This window comes from Ictalurus furcatus, chromosome 11, assembly GCF_023375685.1.
Source record: "Ictalurus furcatus strain D&B chromosome 11, Billie_1.0, whole genome shotgun sequence".
Classification (NCBI taxonomy): Eukaryota; Metazoa; Chordata; class Actinopteri; order Siluriformes; family Ictaluridae; genus Ictalurus; species Ictalurus furcatus.
In genome coordinates, this window is record NC_071265.1 from 10,305,184 (window position 1) to 10,325,000 (window position 19,817).

A 19,817-nucleotide genomic window follows, 5' to 3' on the forward strand; every position below is an offset into this window, starting at 1 on the left:
TACTTGAAATCACTTGGAAGTGAAATCCACATTATAATGGAACTACCACGGACAATTGTTGGGGCAGTAAACATTTATGCAAAAAACAAAAGTATTAGTAAATGAAGCCATAAATTTGTATAACTAATCCTGGGAGCTGAGACTAGCTTTTAGAGGAAGGACTTTATAACAAACTAGGTTAGTTAGTTAGCCAATACTAGCTAGGTTGTCATGGTTGTGGTGTGTGCATTGCATGATGCGCTTGGGTTTTTTTTTCCATATCATTATGAAAGGAGCTCCTATCAGTGCTTCTTCTGGAAAAAAAAAAAAAAATCCGATCTTGAAAATACTCTACTCACTACTGAATCACTTCAGTTTGGAAAATTTGATTAAATTATTTAAGAACAATAAGCTTTTTCCATGTTTGACTCATCCTGACACCTACTGTTTTCACCTACTAATAATGTTTCAAACCAGGGGTGTCCAATCTTATCTACAAAGGGCCGGTGTGGGTCCAATCAAGTACGAGCCATACTTGATTCCACCTACTTAATTAGTTGAGCTTGGCTTTCAATAGATTTAGGTGTAGCTTCTGCTTGGTTGGAATGAGAACCTGCACCTACCCCGGCCCTTTCTGGATAAGACTGGACATGCCTGTTTTAAAATAGAATTTTAAATATTTTAAACAGAAAATTAACTGCCTTTATACTTCCTTAACAAGCGAATTTTAAATGATTTTTTTTTAAACCCACTTATAAATGGTCAGCACTTATATAACGCCTTTTAACGTTAATGGTTATACATTCAGTTTATCATTCACCCATTCACACACACACTCACTATAGCCTGCCATCGGGAACAACTTGTGGTGTCTTGCCCAAGTACACTATGACATGTGGAGGCATGTGGGCTGGATATTGAATCACCAATCTTGTGATTATTGGACAACCCGCGCTACCACCTTAGCCACAGCCACCCAATTTCTTATACAGAAGTCAAAGAATTGTTTTCTTTTCTCAGTACAAGGGAACGAATGTGAATTGTTGTTTGTGGTAGTCAAGCATAGAGATGGGAAAAAATTTAGGGAGTATTGTCTGCTCATGAACAGGCATGACATTAGAATTTAGCATAAAGAGTAATGCAAGAACATCTTATTCTCATTTCTCATTTATCCACAGAAATGCAACTACCATGTGAGTTTGAGACCTAATATGAGAAATGCTTTCACAAACCATTCTGAAAGCACATGACCACAAGAGACAAAGATAATGCTCTTTTTTTTTATTGCAAGGATCAATAATTGGGTATTGATTGAGAGATTCAAAGTCATATGTGTTGATGTTGTGTGTGAAGGCCAGTTTCCACTAGCAGATTGAGAGACTCAGGAACATCTGAACTCTCTGGCCCACTTCAACCCACCACCAACTCTTCATGAATAATCAACATGCACACGCACTTACAACAAAAAAAAACAAGGGCTCTGATACATACATACGGAAGAAAGTTAATAACTGGTGATGACGCTCTTGGCATTTCCTCTGCATAAGGAAATAAATTGCGATGAGGTTTAGCATTGGAGACGTGACCATGCACAAATATCACCCAATGTCCACCATCCCTGTCCTGTCTCATATTCTCCAATTTCTGCAAATATCAATCAGACACATAATTTAATGGGACTTTCTCAGTTTTAGATGCCACTGCATGTAGGTATACCAAAAATGGTATAATGATAATGAGTCTTTATTGGTCACATATACATTACAGTGAAATTCTTTTTTTTTTTTTTTGCATATCCCAGCATGTTAGGAAGTTGGGGTCAGAGCGCAGGGTCAGCCATGATATGGTTCCCCTGGAGCAGAGAGGGTTAAGGGCCTTGCTCAAGGGCCCAACAGTGGCAGCTTGATGGTGCTGGGGCTTGAACCCCCAACCTTCTGATCAGTAACCCAGAGCCTTAACTGTCAAGCCACCACTGTTGATATTTATCAATTATTTCCCAATCAGATTTATCTACACATATATTTATGTGCTCTTGATTTGCCTGCAGATGTCAGGAATATGTATTCACGATAGATGTGTATTAATAATTGCTATACTCTCATAAACAGGATTATGTGAAGAAAGTATTATAAACCATGGAGAGATCTCTCTTTGTATCTGCGAGTGTGTGAATTGGTGAAGGTCAGCGGTGTGAGAGAAGGCCACCTCCTACAGACAACTCGATTAATCATTGTTTCAGCATGAATCTCTGGGGAGAACAAGCACGACTCAACCCGAACTGAAACATTCCTGCGTGAACGTTTGAACCTGGCAGCCGTGTCCATGTTACAGTGCAGATGTTTGTGCTGATTATGCAATCATTTTACAGTCAGAGGACAGCTCTGTGGTTTGGAGATACAGTAAACAGTTTATTATCACAAAGGTCACTGCTGATGTATCTCATACTTGAGGACACATTTGTTCATGACCAATTTGTAATATAGTCTGAGGATACAATGCAAGGTCCTCTTCAAAACACAAGATGATAGACAGGATTTTAAGAGCAGGACAGGTGAGAGAGTTTTTATTTTATTTTATTTTATAGGACTGTGATTCTGTAGAGCAGCCTCATAACAAGTTTAAAATGCTTTATACTGTATTTATTAACTCTGACCTTCAGATGAGTTCCTTTGTCTTTCTCTTATTTATAACAAAATACAAAACATTAAAAAATAAAGATCGATTTTTGTCACATATCAGTCCTCATGAATCATGTAGGAGTGTATTGGAACTCTTGTAAGAAATGCAATTACCTGTACATTAAAGATCAGCTGATCACTTTGTCGAGCACATACCAGGAGAATAAAGGATTTCTCATTTACAGTGGTGAGACACTTCAATTTCAGTATTAATGACATTTCTAAGCATGCTCTGAAAACAATAAAGTGAAGACTTTATTCTACACAGGATTGCAGGGCAGCCTGGAGCCTATCCCAGGGAACTCAGACCATGAGGCGGGAATGGAAATGATTTGGAAATGCCAATCAGCCTACAACACATGTCTTTGGACTGGGGAGAAAACCAGAGTACATGGAAGAAACCCCGGAAGCACAGGGAGAACATGCAAACTCAGCACACACAGAGCAGAGGTGGAAATCGAACCTCCAACCTCAGAGGTGCGAGGCAAAGTAACTAAGCTACCGCAAACTAATTGAAAACCACTAAGCTACCGCGCCGGTGAGGAAATGTTTATGTTCGAAACATCCTGTTTTCTCAGAGAATGAAAATTTTAAAGCGTTTCTATATCAAGCAGTCTGTACAGGATTTTGTGGCGTTATTTTGTCCAAAAATGCTTGATTTTACTGTGGCTTTTTTCAAAATTTGAGGTGTTTTTTTTTTGTTCTTTTTTTTTTGTAAAACTACTTGGCAAAATTGCAATTGCATGAAATTGTTTTGCACGGGCTTTCACAGTGATGTTTGTTGGAAAATGAGACCTTTTAGCTGTACACATGTTCAACGCAGGTGAATCGAAGAGGGCTTTGGCTAAGTGTGTGTTGTGAGGACGTCACATGACATGTCTTGTCCCAAATCTGCGGAAAATCTGTGGTAATTTAGTTTGCATGTTTTGGAGTTAATTTCTGTGATTGCAAAATCCTGGAGGAACTGATTAATGCTCTGCCTTAAAAGAACAACTCAAAAGACAGTTTCTGCAGAGAGTATGGGGTCAGATGGTGGGAATGACGAGCCTTGTCAATAATTTCACTGTAACTGCAATTCACCTCACAGTCAGCAGAGGACAGTATTAATAATAAATTGCTCCTTTAAGGCCTTTGAACTTTTCAGTCCCAAAAAGTAGATGTTCTAATTAAACTAATGTAAAAATCTACTGAATACCAACCTCTTACAACGTCAGGACGACATGCTCAGCTATGAAAGCATTTTGTCCAAAATATCACGTCTCTGGAAATGCTGTGTATTTGTTATTTTTGTCACTTAAGTCCATTACAGTTGTAATATTTTAATACTTGTGCATTTAAAAGCAGCAACATTTACTTTCACTTGAGTACATTCTTTTGGCTGGTTACTTCCACTTTAGTTTAAATAGTATCATTTCTCAGTATTTTATCCAGCCCTGAATATACAGTACTCTGTGTGTGTGTATATATGTGAGGCTTCAGCAGTGTTGAGCCTCAGAGCTGACCACAGCCTGTATGTTTGCTATGATTGGTCACAGGCTTATTTCCTTGTCCTCGCCACAGGAAAGCAGTGAACATGAAAACAGGAAGCTCTCCTAGACTCAGACATCGGAGAACTACTTTCACGGTGTGATGGTAAGATTTACTCATCTCTGCTCATATCTGCAAACCATTCAGGTTCCTTGATCTAAGATAAATCAGTGACTCACTTATATATACATATATACATGTATATATAAAGGTAAAATATAAGCAATTCAGTGCATATTTTCTTATGTAAACACACAGTTATGAAACATTTTGCCACTTTTTATTAGCATTCTCATCTAGATTGAAGATCACCTGATTAGTCATGCCAGAATAATTCCACATTCATCTAATCATAATTATTTCAGATGATCATGACAAACAAGTTCACATTTTCTGGTTCAAAAGTTTTGTAACTATGTTTTGTCATGTAACACAGTAACATTCATTTCCAACTAACCGCTATGTCATAGTACTTTATTCATTTACACAGTTTTTGTTATATTCATTTTCCATTCCATTCTGTTTATTGTTTAGTAATGTCAGTGTGTTTTAGTAACATGCTTTATATATTTATAACACTGTTAAATTCCTGATTCTGTTTGGTCAGAAGTTGTTGATTAATTTTGTATATCATCAGTTCTGACAGTAGTGCTGGCTCCAAGGGAAACTGGCAAATATCAAATAAATGAAGGCTAAAAATTAATGGATTAAAAATGGTCTTTTATTAAACAAAGAAAACATGCTGTATAACCATCAGTGTTTTGTAACATTCAGTAAGTTTTCCACCACAGGAAAGTCTTCAGGACAGGTTTTTGTGCTTTCCTTTTTCTTTGTAACATGACAAGCTGCAGTTTTACAAGCTGTCATTAACTTAAAGAGAAATGACAGTTTATAGCTGCTATGACAGAAGTGACAACAGGAAGTAATTTGTGTCATGGATGTTCCACATGATTAAATGTAACTACAAACTGATCAAGATTATGTGCCGTTCTTTATTTATTAAAATAATGTCATTATTGGGTAACACTTTATAATGTGCTGTTATTGGAAAATCATCAACTTCAGGGTGGTAACAGGAAATCCGCTTTGCATTGGCCAACTTCACACAACCCCACTGTTGATCATTTTCCTAAAACTGCACATCTTTTCATGTTTTATTCCTTACCCATTATACGGTTCATGGTCTAATTTAACTTACACATGTTCAGTGTTGATAAATGGCTGATTTCCCTAAGGTGCATGCGAATTAGTATAATGATAATGAGTCTTTATTGTGACATGTACATTACAGCGAAATTCATTTCTTTGTAGGAAGTTGGGGTCAGAAATGATACAGTGCCTCTGGAGCAGAAAGGGGCAAGGGCCTTGCTCCAGGGCCCAACAGTGGCAGCTTGACAGTGCTGGGGCTTGAACCCCCGACCTTCCGATTAGTAACCCAAAGCCTTAAGCCTTAAGGCAAGTAAATCAATTAAGGGATTTTTTTACTTTAATTAAAAGAGAAGGCAAATCAATCTCTCATTTTCACTCACTTTTTACCTTCTCAGTAGAAATGAAGATGCCAGAAAGGTAGAAATGTTCTAACATGCAAAAATAAATAAATAAATACATACATACATAAAAATCTGTCTGCATATGCTCCAGACCCCTCCCCCCTCCCCCCCATTTTCAAATCATCACATCAGGATTCTGGTGAAGGCAAGACATGAAGAACATTAGCTGTAATGTAGAAACACTGATAGATTAATCAAGTGGTCTAAAAAAAAAACAACAACAAAACATTAGCAACATTAAGTACATGGGCATGAATGTGAAGGGATTGTGCTCAAGTGATGTTCTCCATCCTGGGACACAACTGTCTGTTCGGATAATGAGCATGGAGAGGAGGTTAATTATGTTTATGTTAAAGACGGCTGAAGAGTACTCCAAGCTGACATTTCGACTCGGACATGCGCATTAGCGGTGTTGTATCAGTTTAGTGCTCCTAAAATTCATATCTGTATTTGTATTCAGATATAGAAATAGACATGTTCTTTGGACAGCTTTTTTTTTTAATCCAGTTATTACTTTTGTTTGTACCTGCCCACAAATTAAGGTGGCTCTATGAAGGTGAGTCAAATGAAAATGTTAAGAATTTGTTCTGCATTGTTTATCACAGATAGGTGTCACAAAAGTGTATTAGGTTTAATGTAGCAGTAGAAGTGGTTATTGATAACAGTACATTTTTACTTTTGCAACTACAAATTTAATGTATAGTTTCTCTAATTTACTTTTAAAGAAACTTAAAAACTATTAAAGTATGACCCTAATCAGGCGGTTTCAAAGGATTTAAAAAAAAAATGTTACACTACACTACACTACACTGTAAACTACACTGTAAACGCAATGTCCATGTTAATGAATGTGGTCTTTGCCCCATGAGCTTCATATTTGACTGCTCACCTGCTTGAAAAAAACAACAACCTCCCACTAGGGTGACTTGTTTGTCACATTGCGATCCCAGTCCTGGTCAGCTGTCTTTCCTTTAAAAACAAAAACAAACAATAGTGCACCTCTTATTAATATCTGTAACATCCATTAACATCTGTTCATTCTGAATTATGTATTTATGTTCAGTTTAATGCACACTAAATAGTTTTCTGTCCATAATAGTAAAAAAGCTTTAGAACTGAACATACATTCTCTCAAAGAGATAAAAAAAATCTGTGTTTAAAAGACCAGGCTGAGTGTTTATTTTCAGATGACTGCAACCAGAACCACTTAAACTTAAATCTCTAGCATCAATGAAGACGACACGAGGAGCAGTGAATGAAGGAATAGAGGAAAAAATGAGAGATGGAAGAGGAAAGGAAGAAGATAGAGTGAAAAGAAGACAGCAGAGAGCAGACAAGGGCGGGGGCGGGGACAAAAGGATGAAAGGGGCCAGAGAGAGTAGATACACCAGACTCCTTTATCACTGGGTTAGAGAGGGGGAGGGGCCACACTATGTCCCACACCTCTGCCATGTGGGGCCCACCACACACGCACACGCGCACACACACGCACCTTTAATGAGGCACAGAAACCATGCAGGCACATAGACTGTACACGTGATCTTGGCTTGTCACTGAGATGTGAAACTCTCTCTCTCTCTCTCTCTCACACACACACATTATTTAATGTTCCCAGCTTCTTGTCACCAAGCTACTTTTTTTTTGGACACTCATTTAAAGGACACCTAGTATAAATGTAGACAGTCATTTACATGAACATCTCTATGATGCTTACTCATTAGGAAAATGAGACTATTATATCCTCTGCATATAGATGCACTGCACTATGGCCATTGCATATTAGTTAACTGAGCGCCATCTTTAGATTTAACACAATGTTCACTGCCCTTGAAAAGCTCTTTAGACATGAGAAAAGCATTAACAGACTCAATAACACGCTCTGCTGCTCAGTGAGGTTTACTTGCATTTACACCCTCTCTCTCATACACAACACAGATGATGTCAGACCCGTCCGTCTGCGATACTATCTAAAAGAAGCCAATAAAAAGGCGCAGCAGGGATTAAAATGGGATTAAAATGAATGAAGGCATTTAGACATTGGCAGCTGTTTGTAACGAAGATTTAACAGAGCTAATAAGTGATAGGTCAAGGCTACATTAATAACTGAAAGGTGAACGTTACATTTGCAGTAAAGATGTTCACAAATAACGGCATCTGTAATGCAGCTAATGGATCACTACAAGATGATGCAAAACACACAAAAGCAGTGAAGGGATTCTGACAAAGGACACACACACTTTTGTCATACTATACTTGTGAGGACCTTGACAAATCTAACCCTAACCTTAAGCTCAATAGCCAAAAGGAAACCTTCTGAATGGAATAAAATCTGCTTTTATTTAAAAAAAAAAAAAAAAAACAACAACAACAAAAAAAAAGGGGTTTTCCTCATGAGGACAAGCCAAAGTCACCAAAGGGTCAAAACTGTCAGATATTCCTATCGTTGAGGGGACATTTGGTCCCCACCAAGATATAAACACACACACACACACACACACACACACACACACACACTTAAAAAAAAACCCTGACATTGTAGTATTTCTGCCTGTAGGCTCTGCAGGAATAGCTGCTGAGCCAGGAGGTGTAGTTACCACAGCAACCAGAGCTCAGTTCTGATATTACGACAAGTCACCATGGCAACCATGCCCAGAGCACCTGTCGCAGCGTGAGGTCAGCAGTGTTGCTATGGAAACACACCAGCAGAAGCAATGAGCTTGTGCGAGAGGCGATAAAAAGGACACTAGCACCTCATGTCAATGAATGACCACCAAAATCTGTCATTTGGTACAATCAGCTGAATGCCACAGGCATGTCATACACTCTAGAAAGTTGTACTGAATTCAGGACAATGAATAATCTTAAATAATAATGAATCCTGAACTGAAGGTTTAAGGAATACGAGACAACATCTAGAATAAACAGGTGCCATTCTGTTTTATCCATGCAGGAGTCGTCGTGCACAAGGCTACAGTGGATGTGGGACGCCTGCATGGGCTCTAGGGAGCCAGGGCTCCTGAGCAACAGACCTTCATGAATAAGCATGTGACTCCACCCCCTCCCTCACTCTCAATGGGGCTTTTCATCAGGCACACATTGTATGGAGGCTGGCAGAGATGAATGCACGCCTTTTGAAACGCGAGGCAACAAACACACACGCGCTCCTTTACACGCTTGAGCCAGAGACGTGTGGTGTGGCTTTGGGTGCAGCCCTGCATTCACCTCAGTCCATAAATACACAATCCACCTACTCGTGAATCAGGCTGGAAGACGTCTGCCACTGAACGGACTGGTGTTTGGCGCCACCTGGTGCTCTGTTTAACCATGAGGTTGAGATGAAGATATTTCAGCCTATACTTATTGGAAAGCTGCACAGAAAAATCATATGGATAGTTGTCCCCCCCCCCTTCCATGTGACATAACAACTTCCACTTCTTATGTGTACAAAAGGCTTAATATAATTTGATTATATTAAGACAATACAGATCTGTGTTAAGAATTTTAATGAGCCAGCTGATGAGCCCTTAAACAGGCAGTCAGCATCTTTCCCGTCTTCATCCACTTATAAAAAGTCATGTTAAAATAGACTGAGAAAGAGATGCAGACAAATAAGATGCTGCTTCATGCCTAAAAATATTACACACATGTCAGTATGAGGCAGACAGAGGCAGAAAAAAAAACTGAGTAGTTTTATCTGTGAACACACAAGTTAAAATAGACAACAGGGAAACAAGCACAGACGAGATGAATCAGGTGTGTTGAGCGCTGATCCAGATCCATCTGCACAGAGCAGATGGTCCTTGAATGATGCAAGAGTGAGGCTGAGAGGGATCTACCGCTATGAGGACTTTCATCATCAGCGACTTACAAGTGAGGCAGTGTACAATTCATGCATATAGTGGAGCAGTTGACACAACACTGGATCCTAGGATTTAAAATCTCTTAAAACCTTGTGGTCATTAGAGCCTTAAACGCTGAGCTGCCATTACCCACAAACCTATCGGTTGAAAAAAAAAAAAAAAAAAACTTTTGAAAGACATTGTCCTTTTCATCCAAGCGTAGTCACAGGCACATTTCCACTTCATAAATCCAGAACAGCAACGGCCCAGTCAAATTCACACACTGACATTTCACATTTTTGACAGACTAACCATTTTATCATTGGATAAAGACTTACAAAAGCACACATTCCGGATGACATTTTGAACACAAAAAGGTTTTATTTCGCTGTCCTTTCATGATTAAGTCTCACAGGGTTACAGTGAAGACATTGGGTAATTTTTAGAAAATTGGTGGATTGTGATCATATGAATATTACTATGATACATTTGATGGCAGCAAAGTGGTGGTGGGGTGGGGGCATTAAACTGAATTTCATAAAAGATCTCTGTGTTGCATAGAACTGCAATATACAGTTGACAATGATCTAAAAGAACCAAGAGTGAACTTCATTAAAAAAAATCTTGTTGAATTTGTACTGACAAATGTGTGTAATGAATTTAAAAGTGATTACTGGATTAATTCCTCGGAAACACAGAAAGTGGCAGCTGAAGAACGTGATCCCTGCAGTGAAGTAGAGGTCACTGCACACACAACCTCATAAACACAGAATGAAAACGTTTTCTGGACAGCTTACTTCTTTTTGTTTAGTGACAATCTGCAAAACAAAAAAGAAATATTAGGATCACCTTCAGAATAATATTTCAGTATTGCTGGTCATAAGCTTTACTCGAATAAAATGATGCAAGTACAAGTATGCCTTTTTTTTTTTTTTTTTTTAAATGAGCATCATGTTAGATGATCATAAAGACGACATTTCTGGTTTGGCTACTCGTCAACGTTGTTTACAAAATAAAACACTATTTAATGGGGTAAAGGGTACCACAAAAACTCTAGCGTATATGTTCTGTGCTGCTCGAATTCTCCTGAGTTTTAGATATCCAGGATTCTTTGAGACTGCCTCTCTCAAAAACAAACCCAGAAATAGCATCATCATATACTATCTCATACCATATACATACATCTCTACTAAACACATCCTAGATAATATAATATTAAATTAAGATTATATAAAATTTGCATAGAGGAAATCATTCCCACCATTTTGGCTGCTTGGGCCTCTCCTTCAGCTTGGTCCTGCTTAGCTTTGTCCACAAAGAACTGAGCTCACTGTGCTTCCTGTTGGGATAGAGGACAACAAGACCATCTTAATCTTAAACAGGCAAGCCTTTACACTGTATATCTCACTACATGTGCGAATTAAAAGCTGCTGTTGTGTGTATCAGTGTGTTACACACCAACTTGTTTGGCCTCTACAGCTGCTGTGTACTCTTTGCTGAAGCTCAGCTCTGTGATGGCTACGTCATCAAGGATGATGTTTTAGCACGTTCAAACAGCTCCCAACAAATCAGAAATGAAACCTGATCTCAGAGAGTACAGGTAGGGTCAGATACCTCTACATGAAATTCATGGCTGAAGTAAACAAATAACTAAACAACTGGGACTGAAAGCAATGTCAGAGTGAACATTTCCCACATCTTGTTCTTTTTTTTTTCTTATCATTACTAACTCACACAATTACATGTGATCCCACTAAATAACAATGACACTTTAATAACAATGACCTATTCTCTGTGTTTAGTGTCTCTGTAATAAAATACTACGTCTATGATTAACCCACACAGCTCTAAATGAACACTACACCAGTGAGTTTCACAGCAACGCAATGACATTATGTAACACAAAGTTATTTAGAGAAAACTACTAATATTTTTGTGGTATATATGTGAAAGTGAAGCCCTACACCGGCTCTAGCTGACATTATAATGCGCAATTTAATCAGCCTATGAGATTGCGTCATTCTTGGTTTAACTTCATTTTCCTTCTGCCATGTTCACTAAAAAACAACGTAAGTTTGCAGTAGGCCGACACATTTGTGTGATATTAGCTGTAACCCCTGAATGGCCTTAAATCAACAAAACATCTGAGAAGGGAGGTGCCCACCTGATGACCCCTGTGAAGTGTCTCCCACAAAACTTTTCATCATCTCAGCAAATACTTGAGTAGGAAACTGCTTACCAAAGGTATTGAAACATCTAGTTGCATGTAAACAAAAGCATATATCATCAGTTTTATTACTTTATAGACTCTGTTTTATTTGATATAGTGTGAATTGGCCACATTTTATAAGTTTTTCAGAACAAAGTTAATCCTCTAATGATAACTCGAGTGTCTTTTTGCCTATCGGTCAGAATTCAAATAAAACTATAATTTAAACATAAACCATGTCTAATTTAATCTGGATGCACTCAGGATATTCAGGATTTGTCTGATAGAAACTTGCACCTACAAAGATAAAGCGAACAGTTGGCTAACTGGCTAATCAAGCTCCGTCTTATGATCCAGAAGATCATACGCTAGTTCAGGTCAGGCACTGCTGGAAATTAGTGCGGGTGTGTTTAGAACATCGCCTTACCTGAACTCTTTGCGTTATGAGCTGTGAGGCATTGAATTTGGCTACAACACTCTTTAAGACCTCATTGACTATGGAAGGAAGGACATGTTCATCATAGTCCTTCCCCAGATGCTGGTACATGTGGGGAAGGTTGCAGCACAATGTTCACCATCTGATCACACACAAAACACAACCAAAATGAAGACAAAATATATGTTATAGTGAATATACAATGATAGGAAAATAGGAGGGAAAAAAACCCCTTGCAACAACCTAGTTGCATAAATGTATATACATGTAAATATGACATTTTTAGAAAAAAACACCCTTTTAAATAATCTTTTACATGCGATCTGTCCTCAAGGAGGTCACATTAGTTTTATTAGCTGATAAATGACTAGTATATGATTTAATGTTAAAAGTTCAACCACACGCTATACCAGTAATGGATGGATGGATGTATTTAATGAGTAATCAACCAACTGTCAGAGATCTTCAAAGGAATACACAGTTTTCTTAGCTACAATCATACACAAATGTATAATTATCACAGATTAAAAAAAACACCATGCTTTGCACTATACTGAGCAAAGAACTGAAAACCCACCAACAATGGAAGTATGTTAGACTGTTTGAGTCAATATTCTTTTATGCAAACAAATATTTTTCAGAACAATCACGAATTTTCAATTGAGAGGTATTATAGAAAATTAAGCTCTAAATCTGTATAATTAATTCATCGAAGTTTATGTCCATAGTAACTGCTTATGAACTACATGATGCTCTATATAAAGACACTGGTGTATTCCTTTAATTACAAGACAGGTATGCGATGATCAGACGAATGCTTGGCTTTATCAGAATAAAGCTAATAAATGACACCACTGGAATAATATATACCTTTACTTCCAGTCAAAGAGGAAATCTTGTGTGGTTTTGTGTGGTATCATATATAATGGGGTACTGAAACCATGGTATCCTGTAAAAAGGGGGAAAAACAGTGAGATTTGCGTATTGGTGGTAGATAGATGTACATCAACAAGAGTATTGCAATGAATTGAACTGTAATTTGTATAACCACTACCTGAAGTGTAGCCCCACAGACAGGACAGTGTCCAACTGCATTCCACCAATTCTGTTGAAGATGATCGCTCGCTGACTGCCCTCCACTACAGGAGAAACATGCCTGCGTGTTAATGACTCTACATACTGAACATCGTTTTTTACTGATATGTTCACCTCTCTACACATCCACATAGATGATGTGATGCAACTGGCACACTAATCTGTCATGTTCAAAATCAGAAGATGATAATTTAACCCATGAAGAAACTCTGACATAAAGAGAACTGAATTTTTTATAAGCATTGGATCATGGCAGAAAAGGTCAAGGCTTTCTTTGTGTTACTTTGTTTTATGTTCTGGTATTAGAGGTCGACCGATTGATCAGTTTTGCAGATTAATCAGCACCGATAACTGATTGCTGGAACTATCGGTAATCGCAAAAATCCACACCGATAGTTTTTCCCGGTTGCATCCATTGCAGAAGCTGCTGAGAAGGGTCCACAGTTAATATACAGCACGAGAGCGGCCTCTAGAGGTGAAATAAAAACTATCACTGACAAACTGTGTTGTGTTATTTGAAGTGTTTTTTTTTATTCTTCTTTTTGGATATCTCTATTTTTATTTGTTATTCGGAGTGTTACTTTTTGGTTCATTTTGGATGTACATCTTTTATTTACTTTCATATTTATTAATAGTTAATATATATTAATATTTATTTCATTTTAAAAAGTACAGAACATTTTCATGGTACAGTCATTACTGTTTATTTTTATAATAAAGTTAAGCAATATTTTACTTTGAGTGTTATGATTTCATTCAGTATCGATTTTAAAAACTATTGGTTGATTAACCGTCCAACTTATCGGTAAAATCCAATATTGATCGACCTCTATCTGGTATTACATCTCAAAGCAGTGACAGGATCTAGAAGATAGCCAAAAGTATGTGGGCATCTAATAGTTACACCCATGTGTGATTTTTGAACATCCCATTACAGATTTAGTCACACTTAGCGGTTATGATAACCTCCACTCTTCTGGAAAGGCTTTCCACTAGATTATTATAGTGTGGCTTTGTAGATTTGTGCTCTTTCAGCCACAAGGCCAAGCACTGATGTCAGGACAAGGAAATTCCAGTTCATCCCAAAGGTGTTCAGTGGGCCACTCGAATTCTTCCACTGAACCATGGTATCCTATAAAAATTGACCTCGCTTTGTGCACAGAGGCATTATCATGTTGGGTTCATTAAATCCAGTGGAGGGAAATTGTAATGCTACAGCATACAGACATCCAACAGTTTTGAGAAGGCTCACATAAGGGTGTGACAGTCAAGTGTCCACAAACTTTTGGCTATTTAGTGTACAAATAATGAGACAGCTCACAGATGTAGGCAGTACCTGTATAAGTGGCCTCTTTGATTCCATAGGCAAGTGCACCAGCGCAGATTAGTAATTTCAATCCAATCCCTGCACCCCGAGGGCCAGAGGACATACGCCCAGCAAATTCCCTCAAATGCTGAAGAAACTATTGCATTATAAAAGGAATAAATGGTAAATGTAAATGGTGCACTTTATAGCACTTTTATCCAAAGCGCTTTACACTGTGTCTCATTCACCCATTCACACACACACACCAATGGTAGCAGAGCTGCCATGCAAGGCGCTAACTTGCCAATTTGGGGTTCAGTGTCTTGCCCAAGGACACTTCGGCATGTGGAGTCATGTGGGCCGGGAATCGAACCGGCAATCCTACGATTAATGGACAACCCACTCTACTATCTTTGTCAAGTCTACGTTGCAGACTATCTTTGCTCAAGGACATTGAATGTATGGGAAAACTGCTGTGCGTCCAGACTTAGAGTCAACAAAACCAGTTGGAATGAGCATACTTTACATTAGCATACTTTTGCCAGTGTTTGTCAACATATCTAGAATTGGGGAAGATAATCTTTTCTGCAAAAGCCAGGGTTCTCAAAGCGAGGTCTGTGAAGCATAGCTAGGGGGTTGGTGATTTTCTCTTTGGTGGAAACCACAACCCAGAATTATCAACACTATGTCAAGTGGGTGCAAACTTCAGAAATTCAGGTGAAAATAAATCTCTCTGGTTATATCAAGTAGCAGAAATATTATTGCATATATATAATAAATGTGTGTACTTTCTGAATAAATTGTTTTAAAATAAATCTGTACTGATGAGGGGGTCGGTGCTTAAAAAAAAAGTTTAAAAGATCTCTGACTGTAAAATGTCTGAGAACTACTGCACAAAGGGATTGTTTTTTTCTTCTTCTGAATAACCATCAGATACATGCAAAAATAAAATAAAATAAATAAAAAATTAAAGACACATACAAGCTAATTAAGTAATCTGACTTGGCTGTGTATGTGCTTACTTGGAGTGAAAACCAGCAGTAGATGAGACTGCTTAGCCCAGGTGTAGAATGTTTTCTCATCTTTATAAATGCAATAAATACATTTTATGAATAAAAACACAACAAGCTAACTTACAAGAAATCAGTCATGTGGTTGGTTTGTCTTGGCTTGCCAGGATGTATGATTTGGTTCTATTCTTCTGACTAGAGTTATGCTAAAGAAGAAAAAGCATAACTTTACTCCTTTACAATAACTCACTATCTAGTTCATGTTAAATGTTCAGGAGCTCTTTAGTCTTGAAGCCCCAGGTTCACAACCCCTGTCCTACACATTGGACTGTTTTTAATTCATTAAGGGCTGTTAATGAACTGAATCAAGTGTGCAGGGAAGTGTGCAAATGTACAGGAAGAGGGGTTCTCCAAGACCAGGGTTGGGAAACTGTGGACTAAGCTGCACTGTTTCCCCTTATAGGCTATATGTATGTATAAGGAATGACTGTATGTATGTATGTATGTATGTATGTAATACTGTTTAGCACTGAAGACTCCTGTATGCTAGTGCACTAATGCTAGTGTAGCTATCAAGTCAGAAGTTAAAGTCATTGACAGGTTTAAAAGCTAATATTTTTTGTGCGTTGTTAAATAAACACAGCTTTTCTGACCATGTCCTTAACTTAACGCCAAAAACACATTACTTGTCAATAAAAGAGGAATTTAGAGTGTAAGCTACTCACATTAGGCTCTTTATTACCACTGTAGTTCTCCCAAGGTCGGCACCAACAACTTCCGCATCCCCGGAGCATTGTAGGATATGTAGTTTTCCCTGAATTGAGTTCCTCGCAGTGACGTCAGACTCAAGCTGCTGAACGGCCACAAGCTCAGCTCTGTCGAAATGAATGTTTTCCACTTTGTAACACACTGAATCCAGCTCAAGGCCTTAGATGTTCAGTAGATGATGAACTGAATTAGGTTTTTAATGAGGTAGAAATGTAAATGCTATTCTAAATGTAGCTGTGATGGATTATTAATAAGGGTTATTATTGTATTGTTTATTAACATTGCAAGGCTGGATGGTACAGTGGTTGAGCAGGTAGTGTAGCCACCTCAAAGCTCCACGGTCTCCAGTTTGATCCTGAGCTTGGCTTACTGTCAGCCTCCGACCGCAAGACCCTTGTGAATTGTGAGGACAACTAAAAAGATCATCGGAGTCTTTCTACCCACCATCGACATCTCATTCAACAACCGCTGCATCCGCAAAGCCACCAGTACTGCGAAGGACCCCTCTCACAGACTTTTCACCCTCCTGCCATCATCTGGCAGAAGGTACAGGAGCATCCGTGCCACCACCAGCAGTCTCTGCAACAGTTTGTTCCCTGAGGCAGATTACTCAACACCATTCTGCCTCCCAATGCTCGCCAGGGCTAATCAAACATCTAACCCAGTCAGACTCAGTACCACTGCACACCACACTTTACAAAGCTGCATCAGTCACTTTTATATTATGGAACTTGTTTGTGCTGCCAATATTGCTGTTATACTTGTGCTGCTACACTACACAACAGTTTACATCCCATGTTCTGTGTATTTATTGTTTTGCACTCGTCTCACACTGTTGTGTATTTGCACTTTATGTAGTTTTGCATATTGTTCTGTGTTGCACCATGGTCCTGAAGAAACAACATTTCGTTCCAATGTATACAAGCTATAGAAAGAACTGGCAATAAACCCATTTGACTTGACTTGCGTAGAGTTTTGTGTTCTCATGTCTGCGTCGGTTTCCTCTGGGTTCTCCATTTTTCCAGAAACATACCAGTCCATGGATTGCTTAACTGCCCCTCGATGCAAGTGTGAGAATGTGTGTACAGTGTCCTGAGGTGAACTGGCATCCCACCCAGGGTGTATTCCAGGGTTAGACTCCGGATCCACCAAAACCATGACCAGAATAAAGAACTCACAGAAGACGAATGAACTTAATGAATGCTTTAAGACAGACCGAGATACTATTTCCCCCCCAGACACATCAATACCAAATCATTGATCAGATCAACAAAAGGAGACATTCGTAAATATACAATATTTCATTGCTTTTTAATAAAGAAGGTCAAATAGACATAAACGGTGAGACAATTTGTAACGGATAACCTTTCTGAGCATCCTGGGCAAGAAAGATTTAATATAAGAAATCAGATAGGCCAGGTTACACGCAGTAGTTTCAACAAAACCACTGGTTTGTGTTTTACACAGATTTCTCACCCCTCCCCCAACACCCCCTACCCCCACCCCCCAAATGGAAGAGCTAATACAGCTGGTACTGATAGTCTTATAGGAATATACCTATTTAAACAGAAAACAAACAGCGGAGTCAAAGGAAAAAGGCATCACTCAAGGATATCAAATTTTAAAACCATAATTACATAATGTATTTAAAACACTGCCTATCTTACAAGTTTGTTAAAAAAAAAAAAAAATTATATTAGCAACCACAGAAACTGGTAGCAAATATTTAAAAACAGACTGCAAGGAACATACAGGATAAAATAAAATAAAAGATAAGAGAGGGACAAAAATGTACAAATAAAACAATTTACAAGGTCAGGTTGAGATGAGTATCGCTGCCCTTGTTTCCAAGTCTTTATCCGTCATTAAACTCGTGTGACTGTTTAACCTGAAATTTCGTTTGCTCGACTTGTTCCCTTTAGTGCCGTTGTCACGGTGCCACGGAAATACTCATTAAGCAGAGTCTCGTCTGGCCATTAAAAAATTAAATAAAACTCACAGCGGTGTGTGCATCCTTCTGAATGACAGAATTTTAAAAACGGAGAGGCTTCACGTCTCAAACGTAGAAAAGCCGTACTCGAGAGGTGCTGACATGAAGATCGTCATCGTAGAATTTTGTCTCTATGACAACATTTCCACTGCAAACGAGGAAAAATAAAAAAATTTAAAAATCGTGAATATTTCTAAACATCTGTAAAGAACTTGGGAATATTAAACGAGCGCCTAAATAAAATCTTAAATTAAATAAAACTGCTAGAGATATCTTATTAAACATCACCATGAAGCACTATGAATAAATGTGTCTTACGTTAACACGTTAGCAGGCATCATCTGTGACTCGGGTGCTGCCTCTATCAAGGACTGCCATGTGTTTGTAGAATTAGGGATCACAAAGCCAAATTCGAAGAACCACTCTGATGAACAAATATTAAAAGGTAAGACAAAGAGGAAGATAGCAATGAAATTACTGATCATGTAAAATAATCAATATAATAATCATCTTAATTAGCAACTAAATCTAGATGTAGACTTCATTTGCTCCTATTAAATAATAGTAGCATATCAAAAGCCGCCATCACATTTGATGTAAATGAACAATTTGCATATTAAAATCAAGGTTTTTGTTTAAATGGTACACAATGAAGTGTGTGGTTTTATCAATTCTGTTCATGTGTGAGCAAGCACATTGGTTTAAAGTTCCCGTGAAGTGCCTTGAAATGCATAGCGTTAGTCGATGTGTTGACATAATTTCCACTAAAACAGGAAGTCAGGGCGGGACACATCAAGTGGCTCCTCCTTCTTTTTAAATGGCCAATAGCATTTAGCTCAGCTCCCAGCTGGGGCTTACTGTCGTACTTCACAAAAAATTGAAATTGAAAAATGAATTCAAACCATTTGCTTCTTAACCAAGTTACAGTTGGAAAACTGAATAAAACGCGCGATCGAACAGTCAAAGACACGTTTGCAACCCGGGCCTGCTGATATGATTTCTCTCGCTCAACAACGGCTACTTTAGCAAGGTGATTTTTATAATGTTGGGGTTAGGACACTTCAGGTTCTAGAAAGCATTTGATTGGACAGAAAATCTTACGAGAAGCTGAAGTGCAGAATGATGTCATCAAAATTGTTGATCTGTATTGGTAGTAGAGAGAGACTGTAAATTTTGGATGCATATCTTCTAAATGTGAATTTTGGCATTGTTTTGGAGTACACAAGCAATAGATAACCTTAAGGCTAACAGTCTTACTAAATGCCACAAAACATCTGAAGAGATTTTGACTTCATGGGGACTTTAAAGCTGAAATACAAGAAGAAGAAAAAGAAGAAGAAGAAGAAGAAGAAGAAGGATAAAAAACGAGGAGATGCCAACCTTCTAGACACTGGCCTTTGAAGAGAACCTTCTGCTCCAGACGAAACTTT

The 19,817-nt window shown here is 38.2% G+C and overlaps 2 protein-coding genes across 9 annotated transcripts in view; both read right to left on the reverse strand.

Moving 5' to 3' along the window:
• Positions 1-9,929: 9,929 nt before the first annotated feature.
• Positions 9,930-16,519, reverse strand: phb2b (prohibitin 2b). Of its 6 annotated transcripts, XR_008387071.1 has the most exons (7): positions 14,650-14,701; positions 13,273-13,357; positions 12,210-13,167; positions 11,738-11,829; positions 11,032-11,154; positions 10,835-10,912; positions 9,930-10,391 (listed from the first exon to the last, which is right to left on the reverse strand). XR_008387071.1 is itself a non-coding variant. In XM_053636036.1 (3 exons), exons 1-3 carry the CDS (start codon positions 16,421-16,423, stop codon positions 13,269-13,271), a joined length of 285 nt encoding a protein of 94 aa, XP_053492011.1. In that variant the 5' UTR covers positions 16,424-16,519; the 3' UTR covers positions 13,178-13,268. The 6 variants fall into 6 exon arrangements, 1 of the variants encoding a protein (XP_053492011.1); XR_008387068.1 differs by having other exon boundaries at positions 11,032-12,360; positions 13,089-13,167; XR_008387069.1 differs by having other exon boundaries at positions 11,032-11,829.
• Positions 16,520-17,108: 589 nt separating this feature from the next.
• pde6d (phosphodiesterase 6D, cGMP-specific, rod, delta) overlaps positions 17,109-19,817 on the reverse strand; it is a 7,797-nt gene continuing 5,088 nt past the window's right edge. For all 3 annotated transcript variants that reach the window (XM_053636034.1, XM_053636033.1, XM_053636035.1), the window contains 3 exons: positions 19,768-19,817; positions 18,706-18,811; positions 17,109-18,535 (listed from right to left, as the gene is read on the reverse strand). The exon at positions 19,768-19,817 is cut by the window's right edge and continues 76 nt beyond it. In XM_053636034.1, coding sequence (XP_053492009.1) covers positions 18,454-18,535; positions 18,706-18,811; positions 19,768-19,817 — 238 coding nt within the window. In that variant the 3' untranslated portion in view covers positions 17,109-18,453. The remainder of the gene's footprint in view (positions 18,536-18,705; positions 18,812-19,767) is intronic.